The following is a 19,336-nucleotide window of genomic DNA, read 5'->3' on the forward strand; positions in this document are numbered from 1 at the left end:
TAGCTCAGAAAGCAACAAGAAATGTGCACAAACATTTATACAGCATTTATATTCAAAAATGTATTCCAATATTACTCATAATAGTGAAGAAAAATAGAAACCAACAACAGCTATTATGCCGATGGAATATTATGCTGGCATCAAAAATCATGTTTTCAAAGAATATGTAATGACACAGAAAAAATGTTTATAATATGTCCACAAATGAAATAGTTGGGCTAAATAATCCCAACTTTGGTTTTAAAAAACAAATGCATATACATACATATGCAAACATGAACAGACATATAAAAAGATCTACATCAAAATGTTAACTGTGAACACACTATTAGAATTATGAATGATTTTATCTTAATTGCACTTTAATTAAAAATTGATAATGAATATTTAATACTTTTATAATTCAAGAAAATGATAAAAATATATCATTTTTAAGAGAAACACCATAAACTTGCCCTGTACCACTGTATATCTAAAACGTTTGTATTTAAAAGGTATTATCTATAAAAATATAGTTCCTAGCAGAGAACGTCTCTTAAAGCTAACAATGATTGAGGTTTTACTATGTGCCAGGCATGTTTCACATATGTAACCTTACTTCATCCTTTAAAAATCCCGTAAAATAGGGTTTATGATCACTTCATTCTAGAGAGAGAAAGTTAAGGGTCAGAGAGAAAAGTGTGGCTTGTGGAATGTGAGAAAGCCTGATCAATGGCCAAGAAGCTTTCCTCTAAAGTTTCATACTCAATCCCTATGTTAAACACACAGACAAAACTTTGTTTCACACTCAACAATCTTTCTAAAGGCACAGCATACTATGCTTTTAGTTCAGAAGTTGATATTTGGTATATGATTGTTAAGATGTCTATAATTTGCTTTAAAATACTTCAGCACATGAGGTATACTAAGATAGCATGAGTGTTAGTTCAAGTTATACACTAGGTACAGCCAGATGCCCTCATGCAGGCCTCACATGCCAGAGGTTGTCTGTGGGCATTTTTTTTTTTTTTCTTTCTTTTCTTTTTTTTTTTTTTTTTTTTTTTTTTTTTTTACTTTATTATTATTATACTTTAAGTTGTAGGGTACATGTGCATAACGTGCAGGTTTGTTACATATGTATACTTGTGCCATGTTGGTGTGCTGCACCCATCAACTCGTCATTTACATCAGGTATAACTCCCAGTGCAATCCCTCCCCCGTCCCCCCTCCCCATGATAGGCCCCGGTGTGTGATGTTCCCCTTCCTGAGTCCAAGTGATCTCAATGTTCAGTTCCCACCTATGAGTGAGAACATGCGGTGTTTGGTTTTCAGTTCTTGTGATAGTTTGCTAAGAATGATGGTTTCCAGCTGCATCCATGTCCCTACAAAGGACACAAACTCATCGTTTTTTATGGCTGCATAGTATTCCATGGTGTATATGTGCCACATTCTCTTAATCCAATCTGTCACTGATGGACATTTGGGTTGATTCCAAGTCTTTGCTATTGTGAATAGTGCTGCAATAAACATACGTGTGCATGTGTCTTTATAGCAGCATAATTTATAATCCTTTGGGTATATACCCAGTAATGGGATGGCTGGGTCATATGGTACATCTAGTTCTAGATCCTTGAAGAATCGCCATACTGTTTTCCATAATGGTTGAACTAGTTTCCAATCCCACCAACAGTGTAAAAGCGTTCCTATTTCTCCACATCCTCTCCAGCACCTGTTGTTTCCTGACTTTTTAATGATTGCCATTCTAACTGGTGTGAGATGGTATCTCATTGTGGTTTTGATTTGCATTTCTCTGATGGCCAGTGATGATGAGCATTTTTTCATGTGTCTGTTGGCTGTATGAATGTCTTCTTTTGAGAAATGTCTGTTCATATCCTTTGCCCACTTTTTGATGGGGTTGTTTGTTTTTTTCTTGTAAATTTGTTTGAGTTCTTTGTAGGTTCTGGATATTAGCCCTTTGTCAGATGAGTAGATTGCAAAAATTTTCTCCCATTCTGTAGGTTGCCTGTTCACTCTGATGGTAGTTTCTTTTGCTGTGCAGAAGCTCTTTAGTTTAATGAGATCCCATTTGTTAATTTTGGCTTTTGCTGCCGTTGCTTTTGGTGTTTTAGACATGAAATCTTTGCCCATGCCTATGTCCTGAATGGTACTACCTAGGTTTTCCTCTAGGATTTTTATGGTATTAGGTCTAACATTTAAGTCTCTAATCCATCTTGAATTAATTTTTGTATAAGGAGTAAGGAAAGGATCCAGTTTCAGCTTTCTACTTATGGCTAGCCAATTTTCCCAGCACCATTTATTAAATAGGGAATCCTTTCCCCATTTCTTGTTTCTCTCAGGTTTGTCAAAGATCAGATGGCTGTAGATGTGTGGTATTATTTCTGAGGACTCTGTTCTGTTCCATTGGTCTATATCTCTGTTTTGGTACCAGTACCATGCTGTTTTGGTTACTGTAGCCTTGTAGTATAGTTTGAAGTCAGGTAGCGTGATGCCTCCAGCTTTGTTCTTTTGACTTAGGATTGTCTTGGAGATGCGGGCTCTTTTTTGGTTCCATATGAACTTTAAAGCAGTTTTTTCCAATTCTGTGAAGAAACTCATTGGTAGCTTGATGGGGATGGCATTGAATCTATAAATTACCTTGGGCAGTATGGCCATTTTCACGATATTGATTCTTCCTATCCATGAGCATGGTATGTTCTTCCATTTGTTTGTGTCCTCTTTTATTTCACTGAGCAGTGGTTTGTAGTTCTCCTTGAAGAGGTCCTTTACATCCCTTGTAAGTTGGATTCCTAGGTATTTGATTCTCTTTGAAGCAATTGTGAATGGAAGTTCATTCATGATTTGGCTCTCTGTTTGTCTGTTACTAGTGTATAAGAATGCTTGTGATTTTTGCACATTAATTTTGTATCCTGAGACTTTGCTGAAGTTGCTTATCAGCTTAAGGAGATTTTGGGCTGAGACAATGGGATTTTCTAAATAGACAATCATGTCATCTGCAAACAGGGACAATTTGACTTCTTCTTTTCCTAACTGAATACCCTTGATTTCTTTCTCTTGCCTGATTGCCCTAGCCAGAACTTCCAATACTATGTTGAATAGGAGTGGTGAGAGAGGGCATCCCTGTCTTGTGCCAGTTTTCAAAGGGAATTTTTCCAGTTTTTGCCCATTCAGTATGATATTGGCTGTGGGTTTGTCATAAATAGCTCTTATTATTTTGAGGTACGTTCCATCAATACCGAATTTATTGAGCGTTTTTAGCATGAATGGCTGTTGAATTTTGTCAAAAGCCTTTTCTGCATCTATTGAGATAATCATGTGGTTCTTGTCTTTAGTTCTGTTTATATGCTGGATTATGTTTATTGATTTGCGAATGTTGAGCCAGCCTTGCATCCCAGGGATGAAGCCCACTTGATCATGGTGGATAAGCTTTTTGATGTGTTGCTGAATCCGGTTTGCCAGTATTTTATTGAGGATTTTTGCATCGATGTTCATCAGGGATATTGGTCTAAAATTCTCTTTTTTTGTTGTGTCTCTGCCAGGCTTTGGTATCAGGATGATGTTGGCCTCATAAAATGAGTTAGGGAGGATTCCCTCTTTTTCTATTGATTGGAATAGTTTCTGAAGGAATGGTACCAACTCCTCCTTGTACCTCTGGTAGAATTCAGCTGTGAATCCATCTGGTCCTGGACTTTTTTTGGTTGGTAGGCTATTAATTATTGCCTCAACTTCAGAGCCTGCTATTGGTCTATTCAGGGATTCAACTTCTTCCTGGTTTAGTCTTGGAAGAGTGTAAGTGTCCAGGAAATTATCCATTTCTTCTAGATTTTCCAGTTTATTTGCGTAGAGGTGTTTATAGTATTCTCTGATGGTAGTTTGTATTTCTGTGGGGTCGGTGGTGATATCCCCTTTATCATTTTTAATTGCATCAATTTGATTCTTCTTTCTTTTCTTCTTTATTAGTCTTGCTAGTGGTCTGTCAATTTTGTTGATCTTTTCAAAAAACCAACTCCTGGATTCATTGATTTTTTGGAGGGTTTTTTGTGTCTCTATCTCCTTCAGTTCTGCTCTGATCTTAGTTATTTCTTGCCTTCTGCTAGCTTTCAAATGTGTTTGCTCTTGCTTCTCTAGTTCTTTTAATTGCGATGTTAGAGTGTCAATTTTAGATCTTTCCTGCTTTCTCTTGTGGGCATTTAGTGCTATAAATTTCCCTCTACACACTGCTTTAAATGTGTCCCAGAGATTCTGGTATGTTGTATCTTTGTTCTCATTGGTTTCAAAGAACATCTTTATTTCTGCCTTCATTTCGTTATGTACCCAATAGTCATTCAGGAGCAGGTTGTTCAGTTTCCATGTAGTTGAGCGGTTTTGATTGAGTTTCTTAGTCCTGAGTTCTAGTTTGATTGCACTGTGGTCTGAGAGACAGTTTGTTATAATTTCTGTTCTTGTACATTTGCTGAGGAGTGATTTACTTCCAATTACATGGTCAATTTTGGAGTAAGTACGATGTGGTGCTGAGAAGAATGTATATTCTGTTGATTTGGGGTGGAGAGTTCTATAGATGTCTATTAGGTCTGCTTGCTGCAGAGATGAGTTCAATTCCTGGATATCCTTGTTAACTTTCTGTCTCGTTGATCTGTCTAATGTTGACAGTGGAGTGTTGAAGTCTCCCATTATTATTGTATGGGAGTCTAAGTCTCTTTGTAAGTCTCTAAGGACTTGCTTTATGAATCTGGGTGCTCCTGTATTGGGTGCATATATATTTAGGATAGTTAGCTCTTCCTGTTGAATTGATCCCTTTACCATTATGTAATGGCCTTCTTTGTCTCTTTTGATCTTTGATGGTTTAAAGTCTGTTTTATCAGAGACTAGTATTGCAACCCCCGCTTTTTTTTTGTTCTCCATTTGCTTGGTAAATCTTCCTCCATCCCTTTATTTTGAGCCTATGTATGTCTCTGCGTGTGAGATGGGTCTCCTGAATACAGCAGACTGATGGGTCTTGACTCTTTATCCAGTTTGCCAGTCTGTGTCTTTTAATTGGAGCATTTAGTCCATTTACATTTAAGGTTAAGATTGTTATGTGTGAACTTGATCCTGCCATTATGATATTAACTGGTTATTTTGCTCATTAGTTGATGCAGTTTCTTCCTAGCCTCGATGGTCTTTACATTTTGGCATGTTTTTGAGATGGCTGGTACCGGTTGTTCCTTTCCATGTTGAGTGCTTCCTTCAGGGTCTCTTGTAAGGCAGGCCTAGTGGTGACAAAATCTCTAAGCATTTGCTTATCTGTAAAGGATTTTATTTCTCCTTCACTTATGAAACTTAGTTTGGCTGGATATGAAATTCTGGGTTTAAAATTCTTTTCTTTAAGAATGTTGAATATTGGCCCCCACTCTCTTCTGGCTTGTAGAGTTTCTGCCGAGAGATCTGCTGTTAGTCTGATGGGCTTCCCTTTGTGGGTAACCCGACCTTTCTCTCTGGCTGCCCTTAAGATTTTTTCCTTCATTTCCACTTTGGTGAATCTGGCAATTATGTGTCTTGGAGTTGCTCTTCTCGAGGAGTATCTTTGTGGCGTTCTCTGTATTTCCTGGATTTGAATGTTGGCCTGCCCTACTAGGTTGGGGAAGTTCTCCTGGATGATATCCTGAAGAGTGTTTTCCAACTTGGTTCCATTTTCCCCCTCACTTTCAGGCACCCCAATCAGACGTAGATTTGGTCTTTTTACATAATCCCATACTTCTTGCAGGCTTTGTTCATTTCTTTTTCTTCTTTTTTCTTTTGGTTTCTCTTCTCGCTTCATTTCATTCATTTGATCCTCAATCGCTGATACTCTTTCTTCCAGTTGATCGAGTCGGTTACTGAAGCTTGTGCATTTGTCACGTATTTCTCGTGTCATGGTTTTCATCTCTTTCATTTCGTTTATGACCTTCTCTGCATTAATTACTCTAGCCATCAATTCTTCCACTTTTTTTTCAAGATTTTTAGTTTCTTTGAGCTGGGTACGTAATTCCTCCTTTAGCTCTGAGAAATTTGATGGACTGAAGCCTTCTTCTCTCATGTCGTCAAAGTCATTCTCCGTCCAGCTTTGATCCGTTGCTGGCGATGAACTGCGCTCCTTTGCCGGGGGAGATGCACTCTTATTTTTTGAATTTCCAGCTTTTCTGCCCTGCTTTTTCCCCATCTTTGTGGTTTTATCTGCCTCTGGTCTTTGATGATGGTGATGTACTGATGGGGTTTTGGTGTAGGTGTCCTTCCTGTTTGATAGTTTTCCTTCTAACAGTCAGGACCCTCAGCTGTAGGTCTGCTGGAGATTGCTTGAGGTCCACTCCAGACCCTGTTTGACTGGGTATCAGCAGCAGAGGCTGCAGAAGATAGAATATTTCTGAACAGCAAGTGTACCTGTCTGATTCTTGCTTTGGAAGCTTCCTCTCAGGGGTGTACTCCACCCTGTGAGGTGTGGGGTGTCAGACTGCCCCTAGTGGGGGATGTCTCCCAGTTAGGCTACTCAGGGGTCAGGGACCCACTTGAGCAGGGAGTCTGTCCCTTCTCAGATCTCAACCTCCGTGTTGGGAGATCCACTGCTCTCTTCAAAGCTGTCAGACAGAGTCGTTTGCGTCTGCAGAGGCTTCTGCTGCGTTTATTGTTTACTGTGCCCTGTCCCCAGAGGTGGAGTCTACAGAGACAGGCAGGTTTCCTTGAGCTGCTGTGAGCTCCACCCAGTTCGAGCTTCCCAGCAGCTTTGTTTACCTACTTAAGCCTCAGCAATGGCGGGCGCCCCTCCCCCAGCCTCGCTGCTGCCTTGCCGGTAGATCACAGACTGCTGTGCTAGCAATGAGGGAGGCTCCGTGGGCGTGGGACCCTCCCGGCCAGGTGTGGGATATGATCTCCTGGTGTGCCTGTTTGCTTAAAGCGCAGTATTGGGGTGGGAGTTACCCAATTTTCCAGGTGTTGTGTGTCTCAGTTCCCCTGGCTAGGAAAAGGGATTCCCTTCCCCCTTGCGCTTCCCAGGTGAGGCAATGCCTCGCCCTGCTTCAGCTCTCGCTGGTCGGGCTGCAACAGCTGACCAGCACCGATCGTCCGGCACTCCCCAGTGAGATGAACCCAGTACCTCAGTTGAAAATGCCGAAATCACCGGTCTTCTGTGTCACTCGCGCTGGGAGTTGGAGACTCCAGCTGTTCCTATTCGGCCATCTTGCTCCGCCCCCGTCTGTGGGCATTTTAATCAGCAAGCTCACGCTCCAGAAACTTCAGTCAGACACCAAAGGCTTTGATTATTAGCACAAGGAATGTTAAAATTGCAAATTTGCACTGGTAAAAGTAATGGCTTGTTAACTAGCATAATGGATATTAGAAACGGACTGTCATTAACTCAATAAATGGAACTTAAGATATGTGGATTAGCTCAAAATTCTAAACGCGCACCCATCCTTGTGCCATCAGGGTCTAAGTCTCTATCCAGCAAGCCCTTCACCCTCCAACTTTAGGGATGGCACCCACAGTTTATGCCTACATGGTCCCAGGGCCAGCTACTGTATCAGAAGATTCTGGTTACCTGATGCTCTCTATAAAATAGCTGAATCCTGCCTTTGGAATATTGTCTGCTCTGCCTTCAGGGAGCTGTTCATGCAATTCATGGTCAGAGCACCCAAAAGGATGAAGACTTAATCAAACTTACAGAACAGGTAAACTATTTTGTGCCTACTTATAAATAAATGACTAATAAATGTCACAATATATGTGTCACAGAAATTTCCATAAACTGTTAATGAGGTTTCAGGGATGCAGCTGACCCTCAGCAACCTCTCATTATCATCAATACCCAGTATGTATCAAAAAGAACTTAACACTTCTGCCTACAACTCAGCATACACGTTGGATAAGGTCAGTGTGGCAGACAGCTTCTGATGTGGCTCCTAGTGACCTGTGCCTCCTGGTATTTATGCCCCTGTGTAATCTCCTTCTTTTTAGTGTGGGCTGTGACTTTCTTCTAATGAACAGAATACAGAAAATAAAAGGATGTCACTTCAATTAGTTTATAAAAAACTTGATATTTCACCTTGGTAGCAATCTCCTGCTGTCACACACACTGCCACATTCTGAGATCATCTATACAGAGGCCCATGTGGCAAGGAACCAAGGGAGGCCCACTGAATCCTACCAGCAACCATGTGAGTTTGGAGATGAAGCTTCCCCATTGAGCCTTCAGATGAGTTTGCAGCCCCAGCTAAAACCTTGATTACATCCTTGTGAAACCCTGAAACAGATCCAACTAAACTGTGCCTAGACTCCTAATCTACAGAAACAGAGGTAATACATATGTGTTGTTTCAAGCTGCAAAGTTGGGGCAATTTGCTACACAGCAATAAATAACTCATACAGTTAGTTTACGAAAATAATGCCACCAAATGTCTCAAGGTTTTTCAAATGCCTTACTTGAACTACATATGTAGTATCTCCACTTTTTTCTTGAGTCCCAGGAAATTATCTCCCACTACTAAAATGGATTTCTATAAGGCTAAAACAACAAACATATACCCCAAGGAAACAGCATATTCTGATTTCTTTAGCTGTAGCATGTCTAGGCCAGACCTTCCTCAAAGCGATGTTCAAATTGTTTGACTTGCCCGCATTGTTTCAGTGACAAATATTTCACACACTGTTGAATTCAATTTTTCTCTGCTTCAGCCTCCTGATCAACACAATAAGAATAATGATGGAACTAATAAGGGGCCTTGCCAGGAGAGTGGCTGAAATAACAAATTATTTCATCACACATTGAAAATGTATTTCACAAACTCAAAAAAAAAAAACAAAAAAACCAAAAAACCACGTCTATGCGATTGCATAAAGAGAGCTCTGCATTTCCACAGCACTTGTAGTACTCTCTAAAGATTCAGACAAACTGGGCTAAAAAAAGAATGCTTGCATAACAAGACTTTTTATCACCCATGTTATCTCCTAAGCCTCCCCAGAGAAGCAAAATGTGGAAATTGTAAGCAAATATGTGGGGGTTCACCAAAACGTTCTTTTGATTTGCGTTTGGAAATTTTTGGTTTGAGATTTTTTGGGAGTGGGGAGCTAGCAATTTTATCACTTCAATTTAGAGGGGTAGAGATGAAAGCTCCCTAAATAGTATGCCCAAAATAGTAAATGCCACACTGTCTCAGTAGGGCAATACTGAAAAGAGGCTACTTTTTTTGTTGTTTGTTTTTTGACATAAGGTCTCACTGTCACCCAGGCTGAAGTGCAGTGGTGCCATCACAGTTCACTGCAGCCTTTACCTCCTGGCTCAAGCAATCTTCTCACCTCAGCCTCCAGAGCAGCCTGGATTATAGGCACACACCACCATGTCCAGCCAATTGTTTTGGTTTTCTGTAGAGATGAGATCTCCCTATGTTGCCTATGCTGGTCTCAAACTCCTGAGCTCGAGTGATCCTCCCACCTCAGCCTCCCAAAGTGCTGGGATTCTAGGCACAAGCCGTCACACCCAGCTATCTTCACTTTTTATGTATAAATTGAACATAATATAGTGCATGAACAAATAATCAGTATATCTATGGTCTTAAAATTTCATGGTGAAAAGAGTAATTAGGCGGAAATTGTCTAAAAAGGCTCCTGAAGGGGTTGATAATGAAAAAAGGGTTAAGAAACACTGACCTAAGGAAAGCCCTCCTAAACTGGTGAGCACCTGCAGAGCATCAGTGATGTCTCTGTTTCCTTCTCTTTGGGTCCCTGAGGTCTGAGATCATGACTTGACTCTGGCCTGGTTATCTTCCAGCTCTGCTTCACACAGTGGTTGGGCCATCTCCCAAAGCTGTAGAAATGTGTATGAAGCCTTTCATGTGTCCCAGATTTCTACCAACCACTATTTTCCTTCAGAACTTTATCTTTTTGATCTGCTTTCTGAATGTACTTACTTATCTCAAGGCATATTAAAAGATAACTACATATTTTAGCATGACTTGAGATAAGCAAATACTTGTCTTCAGAATGTTTTTGGCACTTCCAATATACTATCTTCTATTGGCCACTATGGGTCAAAATTATCCACCAGCACATGAAATCAAGGCTGAGAGAGACTATGGCACAGTCAAGAGATGAGTGAATGCCTCTCAGATTGAGGAACACACTGTATGGCACACCCACCAGTGCTCACTGGCTGACAGCATATATTCATTCTTCTGTATAGAATTGAGAAAAATTCACAGACACGGTATACCCCATTGCTGTCACGCACACAGATAGACAACTATCTCAAAAGAAGTGGTCTACTCTCGCCACTTCTATTCAATATAATACTGGGAGTTTTGCTAGAGCAATTAGGCAAGAGAAAGAAATAAAAGGCATCCACGTAGAAAGGAGGAAGTAAAACCATCTCTGTTTGCTGACAACATGATTTTATATACATATATATATATATATATATATATATATATATATATATATATATATCTCCATAGAGACTCCACCAAAAATGGAACTGATAAATCAATTCAGTTAAGTTGCAGGATACAAAAATCAACATACAAAAGTCAGTATCATTTCTATACACTAACAAAGACTCTCTGAAAAAAATTTAAAAATCAATCTCATTTATAGTAGTTACCAAAGAAATACTTAGGAATAAATTGAACCAAGGTGGTAAAAGATCTCTACACTGAAAAGCATAAAACATGGACAAAACTAAAGGCACAAATAAATGGAAAGATACCCCATGATCACATCTTGAAATAATTAATATTGTTAACTTATCCATAATACCCAAAGCAATCTACAGATTCAATGCAATCTCTATCAATATTCCAACAACATTTTCCACAAAAAATAGAATAAACAATTCTAAAATTCACATGGAACCAAAAAAGACCTCAAATAACCAAAGTAATCTTGAGTAAAAAGAACAAAGCTGGAAGCATCACACTACCTCATTTCAAAATACATTACAAACCTATAGTAATCAAAACAGCACAATACTGGCATAAAAACAGACACATTGAATAATGGAACAGACTAGAGAGCCCAGAAATGAACCAGAGCATTTACAGTCAATTGATTTTCAGGGAAGATGCCAAGAACGCACAATGGGAAAGAAACAGTCTCTTCAATAAATGGTGCTGGGAAAACTGAATATCCACATAGAATAATAAAATTGGACCTGTATCTCACACCATATACAAAAATCAACTCAAATGAACTAAAGACTTAAACATAAGAACTGAAACTATATAATTACTAGAAGGGAAAAAAATCAATGACATTGGTGTAGGCAACGATTTTTTGGATTTGACCCCAAAAGCACAGGGAACAAAAGCAAAAACAGACAAATAAGATTGCATCAAACTAAATAGCTTATGCACAGCAAAGGAAACAATTAATGGAGTGAAGAGACAACCTGAAAATTGGAAGAAAATATCTACAAATCATACATCTGATAAGGGGTTAATATCCAAAATATACAAGGGATTCAAACAACTCAATAGCAAGGAAATAAATAATCCAATTAAAAAATGGGCAAAGAACCAGATAGTTATTTCCCACAAGAAAACATACAGATGGCCAACAGGTATATGAAAAAAAGAATGCTCAACAGCGCCAATCATTAGAGAAATGTAAATTAAAACCAAAATCAGATATCACCTCATACTTGTTACAATGGCTGATATAAAAAAGATAAAAGATAAAAAGTGTTGGCAAGAATCAGAGAAAAGGATGCCTTTGTACACTGTTGGTGGAAATGTAAATTACCCATTATGGAAAACTATATGAAAGTTCCTCAAAAAACACAAAATAGAACTACCATATGATCCAGCAATCCCCCTTCTGGGTATTTATCCAAAGAATTTGGAATCAGTATGTCAAAGAGACAGCTGCACCTCATGTTCACTGCAGCATTAGTCACAATAGCCAAGATATGGAATCAACCTAAGTGTTCAACAATGGATGAATGCACAAAGAAAATGTAGTATATGTACACAGTGGAGTACTAGTCAGCCTTAAAAAGAAGCAAGTTCTGTCATTTGTGACAACATGGATAAACCTGGAGAATATTATGTTAAGTGAAATAAGGCACAGAAGGACAAATACCTCATATGTAAAATCTAAAAAAGTTAAACTCATATAAGTAGAGAGTAGAATGGTGGTTATCAGAGGCTGGGGGAGGTGAGAGAGAATGAGGAGATGTTGGCCAAAAGGCATAAAGTTTCAGTTAGACAGGAGGAATAAGTTTTTGAGATCTATTGTATAGCATGTTGACTACAGTTAATAAGCATATATTGTAAATTTCAAAATTGCTAAGAGTAAACTCCAAATGATCTCACCACAAAAAATGTTAAATATGTGAGGTGATGGATATTTTAGTAAGCTTGAATTAATCATTCCACATTGTGTGTGTGTGTGTGTGTGTGTGTGTGTATCTCAAAATGCCACACTGTATCCCATAAATCTATACAATTATAATTTGTCAATTATAAACAAAAAATTAACTTAAAAATTTTTAAAACCTTTAAATTGGTCCTCAAAATATTAAACATATAATTAATCCAGCAATTTCACTTCTGGGTCTATATATATATATATATATATACCCAAAAGAATTGAAAGCAGGGACATTATACACCCATGTTTATAGTAGTATTATTCACAATAGCCAAAAGGCAGAAGCAACCCAAGAATCCACCAATGGATTATGTCTGTTTTCACACTGCTAATAAAGACATACCTGAGACTGGGTAATTTATAAAGAAAAGAGGTTTAATTGACTCACAGTTCCACAGGGCTAGGGAGGCCTCAAAATCATGGCAGAAGGTGAATGAGGAACAAGTCATGTCTTACATGGCGACGGGCAAGAGAGCTTGTGAAGGGGGACTCCCATTTATAAAACCATCAGATCTCATGAGACTTATTCACCACCATGAGAACAGTATGGGGGAAACAGCCCCCATGATTCAGTTATCTCCACCTGGTCCCCGTGCTTGACACGTGGGGATTATTACAATTCAAGGTAAGATTTGGGTGGGAACATATAGCCAAACCATATCAGATGACTAGACAAACAAAATATGATATATACAAACAATGAAATATTAGCCTTAAAAAGAAAGGTAATTCTGACACATGCTACAATACAGATGAACGTTGAAAACATATGCTAAGTAAAATAACACCAGTCACAAAAAGACAAATACTGTATTAGTCCACTTATATGACATAACTAAACTAGCCAAGTTCATAGAGACAAAAAGTAGAATGGTGGTTGTCAGGGGCTAGGAGGTGAATGGGATGGGAAGTGATTGTTTAACAGCTAGGGAGCTCCTGTTTGGGAAGAGGAACAAAGTTCTGGAGACAGATGATGGTGACGGCTGCATCACCATCACATTAAGTACATGTGAATGTACTTAAAGCCACTGAACTGTACACTTAAAAATTGTTAAAATGGTAAATTTTTTGCTATGTATATTTTGCCACAATGAAAAACAAACTTTTAATACTATTTTTTAATACAAAAATATTTTCATAAATCTGCAGTACATAGAAAAGCAGAAAAGAGGATATGTCATTACAATAAAAATGGGAGAAACGTCAGCTAACATACTCTCAACCTGCATGGCACTGTTGAGAGTGTTGAGCTGCATGGAGTTCAGGCCAGCTGTAGTGTAGACGACAGATGCTGGGGCCTCCGAACAGAAGGGAAGACATTCACTTGCCCCTCAAAGGCCGTTTCAAGTAGCATGGCCCCATTCCTCTGGCCCATTCCAAGTTCATCTCTTGTAACTGAGCTCCCTACGCTTGCATTCCTCCGTCGTTGCTGTGCATCACATCGCCTCACTCTGGTTATATCAAGAACACACAGCTTGCCCCACGCAGGTAGCTTAAGTGCATTGATCATGGATGCAGCTCTGTGCTGCAGAGATCAAGAGCACTCTGGGGTCAGACAGGCTTGGGTTCAAATCTCAGGTTCACCACTTACTAATCCTGTGACCTTGAGAAAACTGCTTTGCCATTTGGGACCTCAGTTTCCCTATGCATAAAATGAAAATAACAATTCCTATCTCATTATGTTGTCCAGAAAATCAGATAAGGTAATGCATGCCAAGGACAGTGCTTGGCATCTACTAAGCTCTTATAAGCACTAGCTGTTATTTTAATATGCTTCTCAGCAGTGATCACAGTGCTGGCACTGAACACCAAGCAAGGCTCGATAAATTTTCTGCATCAGCAGATGTTTATTCATTGTCTGTCCTGCTTTCTGCCCTGAGCTAGATGTCCCAGAAGTAAAGCTGCTTAAGGCACAATCTCTATCTTATGAATTACGTCTTAATTCTTACTTGTGTCTCCAGCATTCTACCCAATGCCTGGCACATAGGTGACACTCAAAAAGTGCTGGTAGAGTTAAACTTAAAATCTAGTTGTCTAGCCTATATGTGTTTACATGAATTTGAGGGGGATAAAAAATATATAACCATAAAGAGAAAATACGTTAAAGAAGTATGTGGCAGTGAGTTTTAATTCTTGAAAACTAAAACATATTTTGTATATTTGTCCTGTGTTTACCAACTTACAGAAAGCTATCAAACTTAGTTTCACATGTATCTGTGGGAACACATTAAAATCCCCATTTTGCAGATAATTAAGCTGACAATAGGGAGGGCCAGAGTGATTTGTGCTGGGTCACAAAGGTGAGGAGAGAGGGCTATAAGTTCAGAACCACTTCTGTTTCAAGGATACATCTGTCAACTTGACTGCCAAAGGGAAATCCCAGTTCTCCTGCCCACAGATTTCCACTCCAGGAGGAAGTAGGGGTCTGACAGGTGTGTGAAAAGTCAGCATTTGTGACACAAAGGCTTCCAAATTCCACGTTACCTCCCTTTAAGAGTGGTGAAGGGAGAAAAAAGCAATTGAGCCAGTCCTCAGAGGCACAGAATACATATGACCTCAGCTTGGGGATCCATAGCTAAAGCCAGCTTTTAATTTACAAACATAAAAATATAAAGTTTGTGAGTACCTAGTTTTGATTTTTCTGGAAAAAAATAGATACTAGATCCCATCATTACCACTACTCAACAGACTCAGGGATAAGTCCTAAAGTGAAAATAAAGTCATCTAAAACACTCTTACAGTGACTTCCACAGAAACCATTTATGCAGGCTCAGCTGTGAGGGTTTATCAGGAAGTCAGGCTGATACTGGAAAACATGACCACTTGGATAAAAGAAAAAAGACACTTAAGCATAAATGGCTCCTAAAATCAAAAAGCTAATTAAACGTGGGCTCTTCAAAAAGAAAAAGTAAGTCAGAAAAGGCAAAAGCTAGCAGGAAAAGTATATTCTTACTTCTGAGCATAACAAATGAGAATAAAAAGGAATCACTTTAAGAAGTTGAAGTCACCTAATTATTTCCAGATAATATTCATCAGAAACCAACTGTGAACCTCCCTGGTCATTTCCTTTCTACTCATTCCCACACAAATGGATGGAATTCTGTTCAAGACACTACAGGTTGGGAGGAGGGAATAAGAATTAAGGTGAATAAAACCACCTCTCTGCCATCAAGGAACATAGAATCAAATGTGGGATCATGCTAGAAATGTTGGGGAGTATATATCCGCCCCACAACCCCTTCCCCTGAGAAGTGTCCCCCCTAACCCTGGTCCATGTGGTCGTGGCAGAGGATGAGCCATAACTGGACAACCTGACTTCCATCTTCCTGGTGGTGCCTGAGCTATGGGAGGCCAATGAGAGTCCTTCCCAAAGAATTAATAAAGAAAAAAAATAAGCTATTTTATTATTAGTGAGAATTCTATCAATATATAATATGTATGATTGACAGTGGAGGCCCATGTCCCATTACATAGCCTGGGGAGCAGAGAAAACCGGACTACACAAAAAGAGTGGAATAAAACAGACACATAGTCTTACAGACAAGAGCTGAAGAAGGAATACCACTTGGGTTCCTGGCAGTGTTCAGTTCCCAGTAAAGACCTTTCTGAAGCCTGCCAGCCTCACCACCCTTGTACACTTAGAATGAGCTAGCCTGAAGTGGTTTCTGTTACTTGCAACCAAATAGACTTAATAAATCCAAAGGGAGTAACCACAACACAAATTCATTTAATGAGCAGAAGTATAAGTGAAGTTTGTGATGCTAGGTAGGCAAGGATTTCACCTCATTCATCTGAGGGCTGTATAGTAAAGTGGCAAGAGGGAACTCTTCTTGACAAAAGATGGGGATTTGAGTCCAGACTCCACACTTTGCTAGTTCTGTGACCTTGAAGAAACACATTTAGCCCACACTTAGCACAGTGCCTAGTGCAAAGCAGGTGCTCAATACATATTTGTAAGAGGAAGGAAGCAGGGAAAGCAGTTACCACATATCAGGTATGCTTATCTTTCAAGGCATTTCTCATTAATAAAATGGGAAAAAAAATTTCACTCTATGTGTCTCAGAGGATCAGAATGTACATAACCACTGTGCAATTAAAAGTCATTATTAGGTTCATCAGATTAATTGATGCGTCAGATACAGACCCACTTCAGTTAATGAAATAATATTTATCTGAAGTAGGGGTTAGCTATACCCTACAAGCGAAATCCAGCCCACCACCTGTTTTTATATGGCCTACAAGAATGGTTTTTATAAATGAACATTTGCAATCAATTTGATGATAGGGAACATGAACTTTGAACCCTACATCAGCTAAATGTTATCCCTCCCCCTCAAAAAAATCCCATTCTTCTAGTTAATATATCTGTATTATTAAAAAATTCAATTTGTTATTACTATTATTATCATACAGAGTTTAAAGGATGCACAAGAAGTCAACTCGGTAAGAAACATGGCAATGAAATTACTTTTCTCATCAGTTCCACTATTTTTAGAGTGCAATGCTGCAGAACATGGGAGTTTTTACAAATGCATAAATTGCAATATAACAGGAAAATGTGCAATAATGTCTGAGTGAGTGAAGGTGACATAACATCTTCTGGAAGTTCAACTACTCCCTTCAAGTTCAGGTTTAAAGAGGCTGGCCCAGTCTGAATATGCGCCAGGAACCACCTCAAACTGGAGCAAGAACACATCATCAATCACGACAGTATGTCTATGGTGTACAGAACAGTACTTGAATGTTCATTCACCGCCCTCAGCCTCCCAAATGAACACCTCCTAGTACAGGTTCATTCTTGAACCTAGACATGCAAAAATGAAAACAAGGGTCCATTACCAGGAAGTCTCTGAGGGTCATAACAATGGTTCTTTACACCAGCGGTTAATTCTATCCCACAAAACAAAATGAGGTAACTTATACAAAAGTCCTGAGTAAAATCTGGAAATAAGTGAGTATAATTATCATTGCAATTAATAACAATAATAAAACACTTTGGAGCAAGTGCTCTATACTGAGCACTGCAATAAGCATATAAAGATGCATAAGCAATGGGTTTTGACATGAAGTTTTAAAAATAATGCTATTAAGGCAATAAAATAGGATATATAAATGTCATATGGAATATCATAGAGGACAGATTAAAATGGAACAGTTCTACTTAAAATAGAGCACACAGGACCTTAGAACTCCAACATGACTTCTGAATCACTTTCATGGAAGCCTAAGCTCCCTTGAGAATAGAGTTTGAAAACTACAAGAATGGACAATTGGGGTCTCTGTATTTTCCTCAACCATAATATTAAGACAACAGTAATAGCTTCTGCAAAGGTTTGTGAGGATTAAATGAGTTAATAAATGCAAATTCTTTTAGCAGTCAGTAGTACATAGTAAGTGCCCAATAAATATTAACTATCATATCTTTATTAAATAGTTGTCATCAAACTATACATTATTATTCATTCTGATTATTTCTTTTAATTAGATTATAAGTATGCTCCAAATTTTCACATACTCTTCATTGGCATATTTTTAATTTAATGAGCCATAAATGGCACTTTAGTTTTACTTTGATTTGAATTTATATAATAATTTTGAGGGTAATTATTTTTGCATATATTTGTTTATTAACTATATGTTTTTCTCATTATGTCTGTTCATGAGTCTTATTCAATAACCCTATTGGAACTCCTATTGTTTTTTAAAATTAATGTCGGTTCAAAGCAGAAATAAAGTTACCTTCTGGGCTCCCTGTCTTAAGAATGTGCTGGCAAAAGTTTCTAAAATGCAGTTGAGAAATCCAGCTCCTGTGATTGAAATCCTGCCTCTCTGAATGAACTCTGTCCTGCAAAAAAACAAAAAACAAAAAACACATCTTGGATGTCATTCTATGCTTGGATATGTAAACAACAGACATTTCTAGCTGTATAATTACCACTTATAATCAATACAAAATAATATCCATAATAATTCAATAACTACCTGTTAGAAGATTTTGTTAAAAGTAATTTATAGTTTATAAAATATTAACAACATTCTTATTCAAATTAAAGAATATTCATTTCATGCTGCAAAATCTCTTTTTAAAATTGAGTCTGAGGTAATTATCAATGATATGACCTTAGGTAAATTATTTCGACTCTCTATAACTTGGTTTCCTCACATGTAAAATGGGAACGACCATAGTATCTTTCTTTTACAACTACTGTGGCAAGTAAATGAGTTATCACACATCACAGGAATACGAAGAGTTCCTGACACATAAGTATTTATTAAATGTTAGCTACTATTACTAAATAGAGTCAGATAGAGACAAGATTAGAAAACCGGAAACCTGGAATGACGTTTTCAAACCTCGATTGGAGAAGGGGGTGAGACAGAAGAGATATGTCACCATCTCTACCAATTTTAATTACCAAAATTATATCAATATTAATTATCTTCATGTCATAAAACAGGGATCTAGATTACACTTAAGAGTGATAGTAGTAAGATGGCTGAATAGGAAGTCCCAAGCCCTCATTACCCCCAGAGATAATGACTTAAGAACAACATACAAACCAAACTGCCTTTATGAGAACTCCCTCAAGAATTAGCAGCACCCCAGGTGAGTGCAAAGCCAAGAAGAGCCACATCCAAGCAGATAAGAAACTTTGTTGCTTTTACCTATGATAGCTCCCTCCCACCCAGCATAGTGTAACACAATCAAGAAAAAACTCCCAGCTTCTGGCTTCTCCCTCAGAAGGGATAGAAAAGTGCTAACTGTGCATCCAACATTCTGTCTTTAATAGGGGCATGACTCAGAGTGCTAAAGGAAATGGCAATATACTTTCAAAAGCCACAATGGTGGCTTGTTACACTAGAGAGCCTGCAGTACCTCAGACAGACACCAAGGGTAACAAAAGATCATTGGCTCTTGAGAACAGGGGCAGTCTTCTCTGACTGGGAAATTACCCACAAGCCCAGA

At 38.5% G+C, this 19,336-nt stretch overlaps 1 protein-coding gene across 3 annotated transcripts in view; it reads right to left on the reverse strand.

Annotated features, from left to right (window-relative positions):
- PRELID2 (PRELI domain containing 2) overlaps positions 1-19,336 on the reverse strand; it is an 88,879-nt gene that overhangs the window by 24,697 nt on the left and 44,846 nt on the right. For all 3 annotated transcript variants that reach the window (XM_025388222.1, XM_025388221.1, XM_025388220.1), the window contains one exon: positions 18,109-18,214. In XM_025388222.1, coding sequence (XP_025244007.1) covers positions 18,109-18,214 — 106 coding nt within the window. The remainder of the gene's footprint in view (positions 1-18,108; positions 18,215-19,336) is intronic.

This window comes from Theropithecus gelada, chromosome 6 (genome assembly GCF_003255815.1).
Source record: "Theropithecus gelada isolate Dixy chromosome 6, Tgel_1.0, whole genome shotgun sequence".
Taxonomy (NCBI): domain Eukaryota; kingdom Metazoa; phylum Chordata; class Mammalia; order Primates; family Cercopithecidae; genus Theropithecus; species Theropithecus gelada.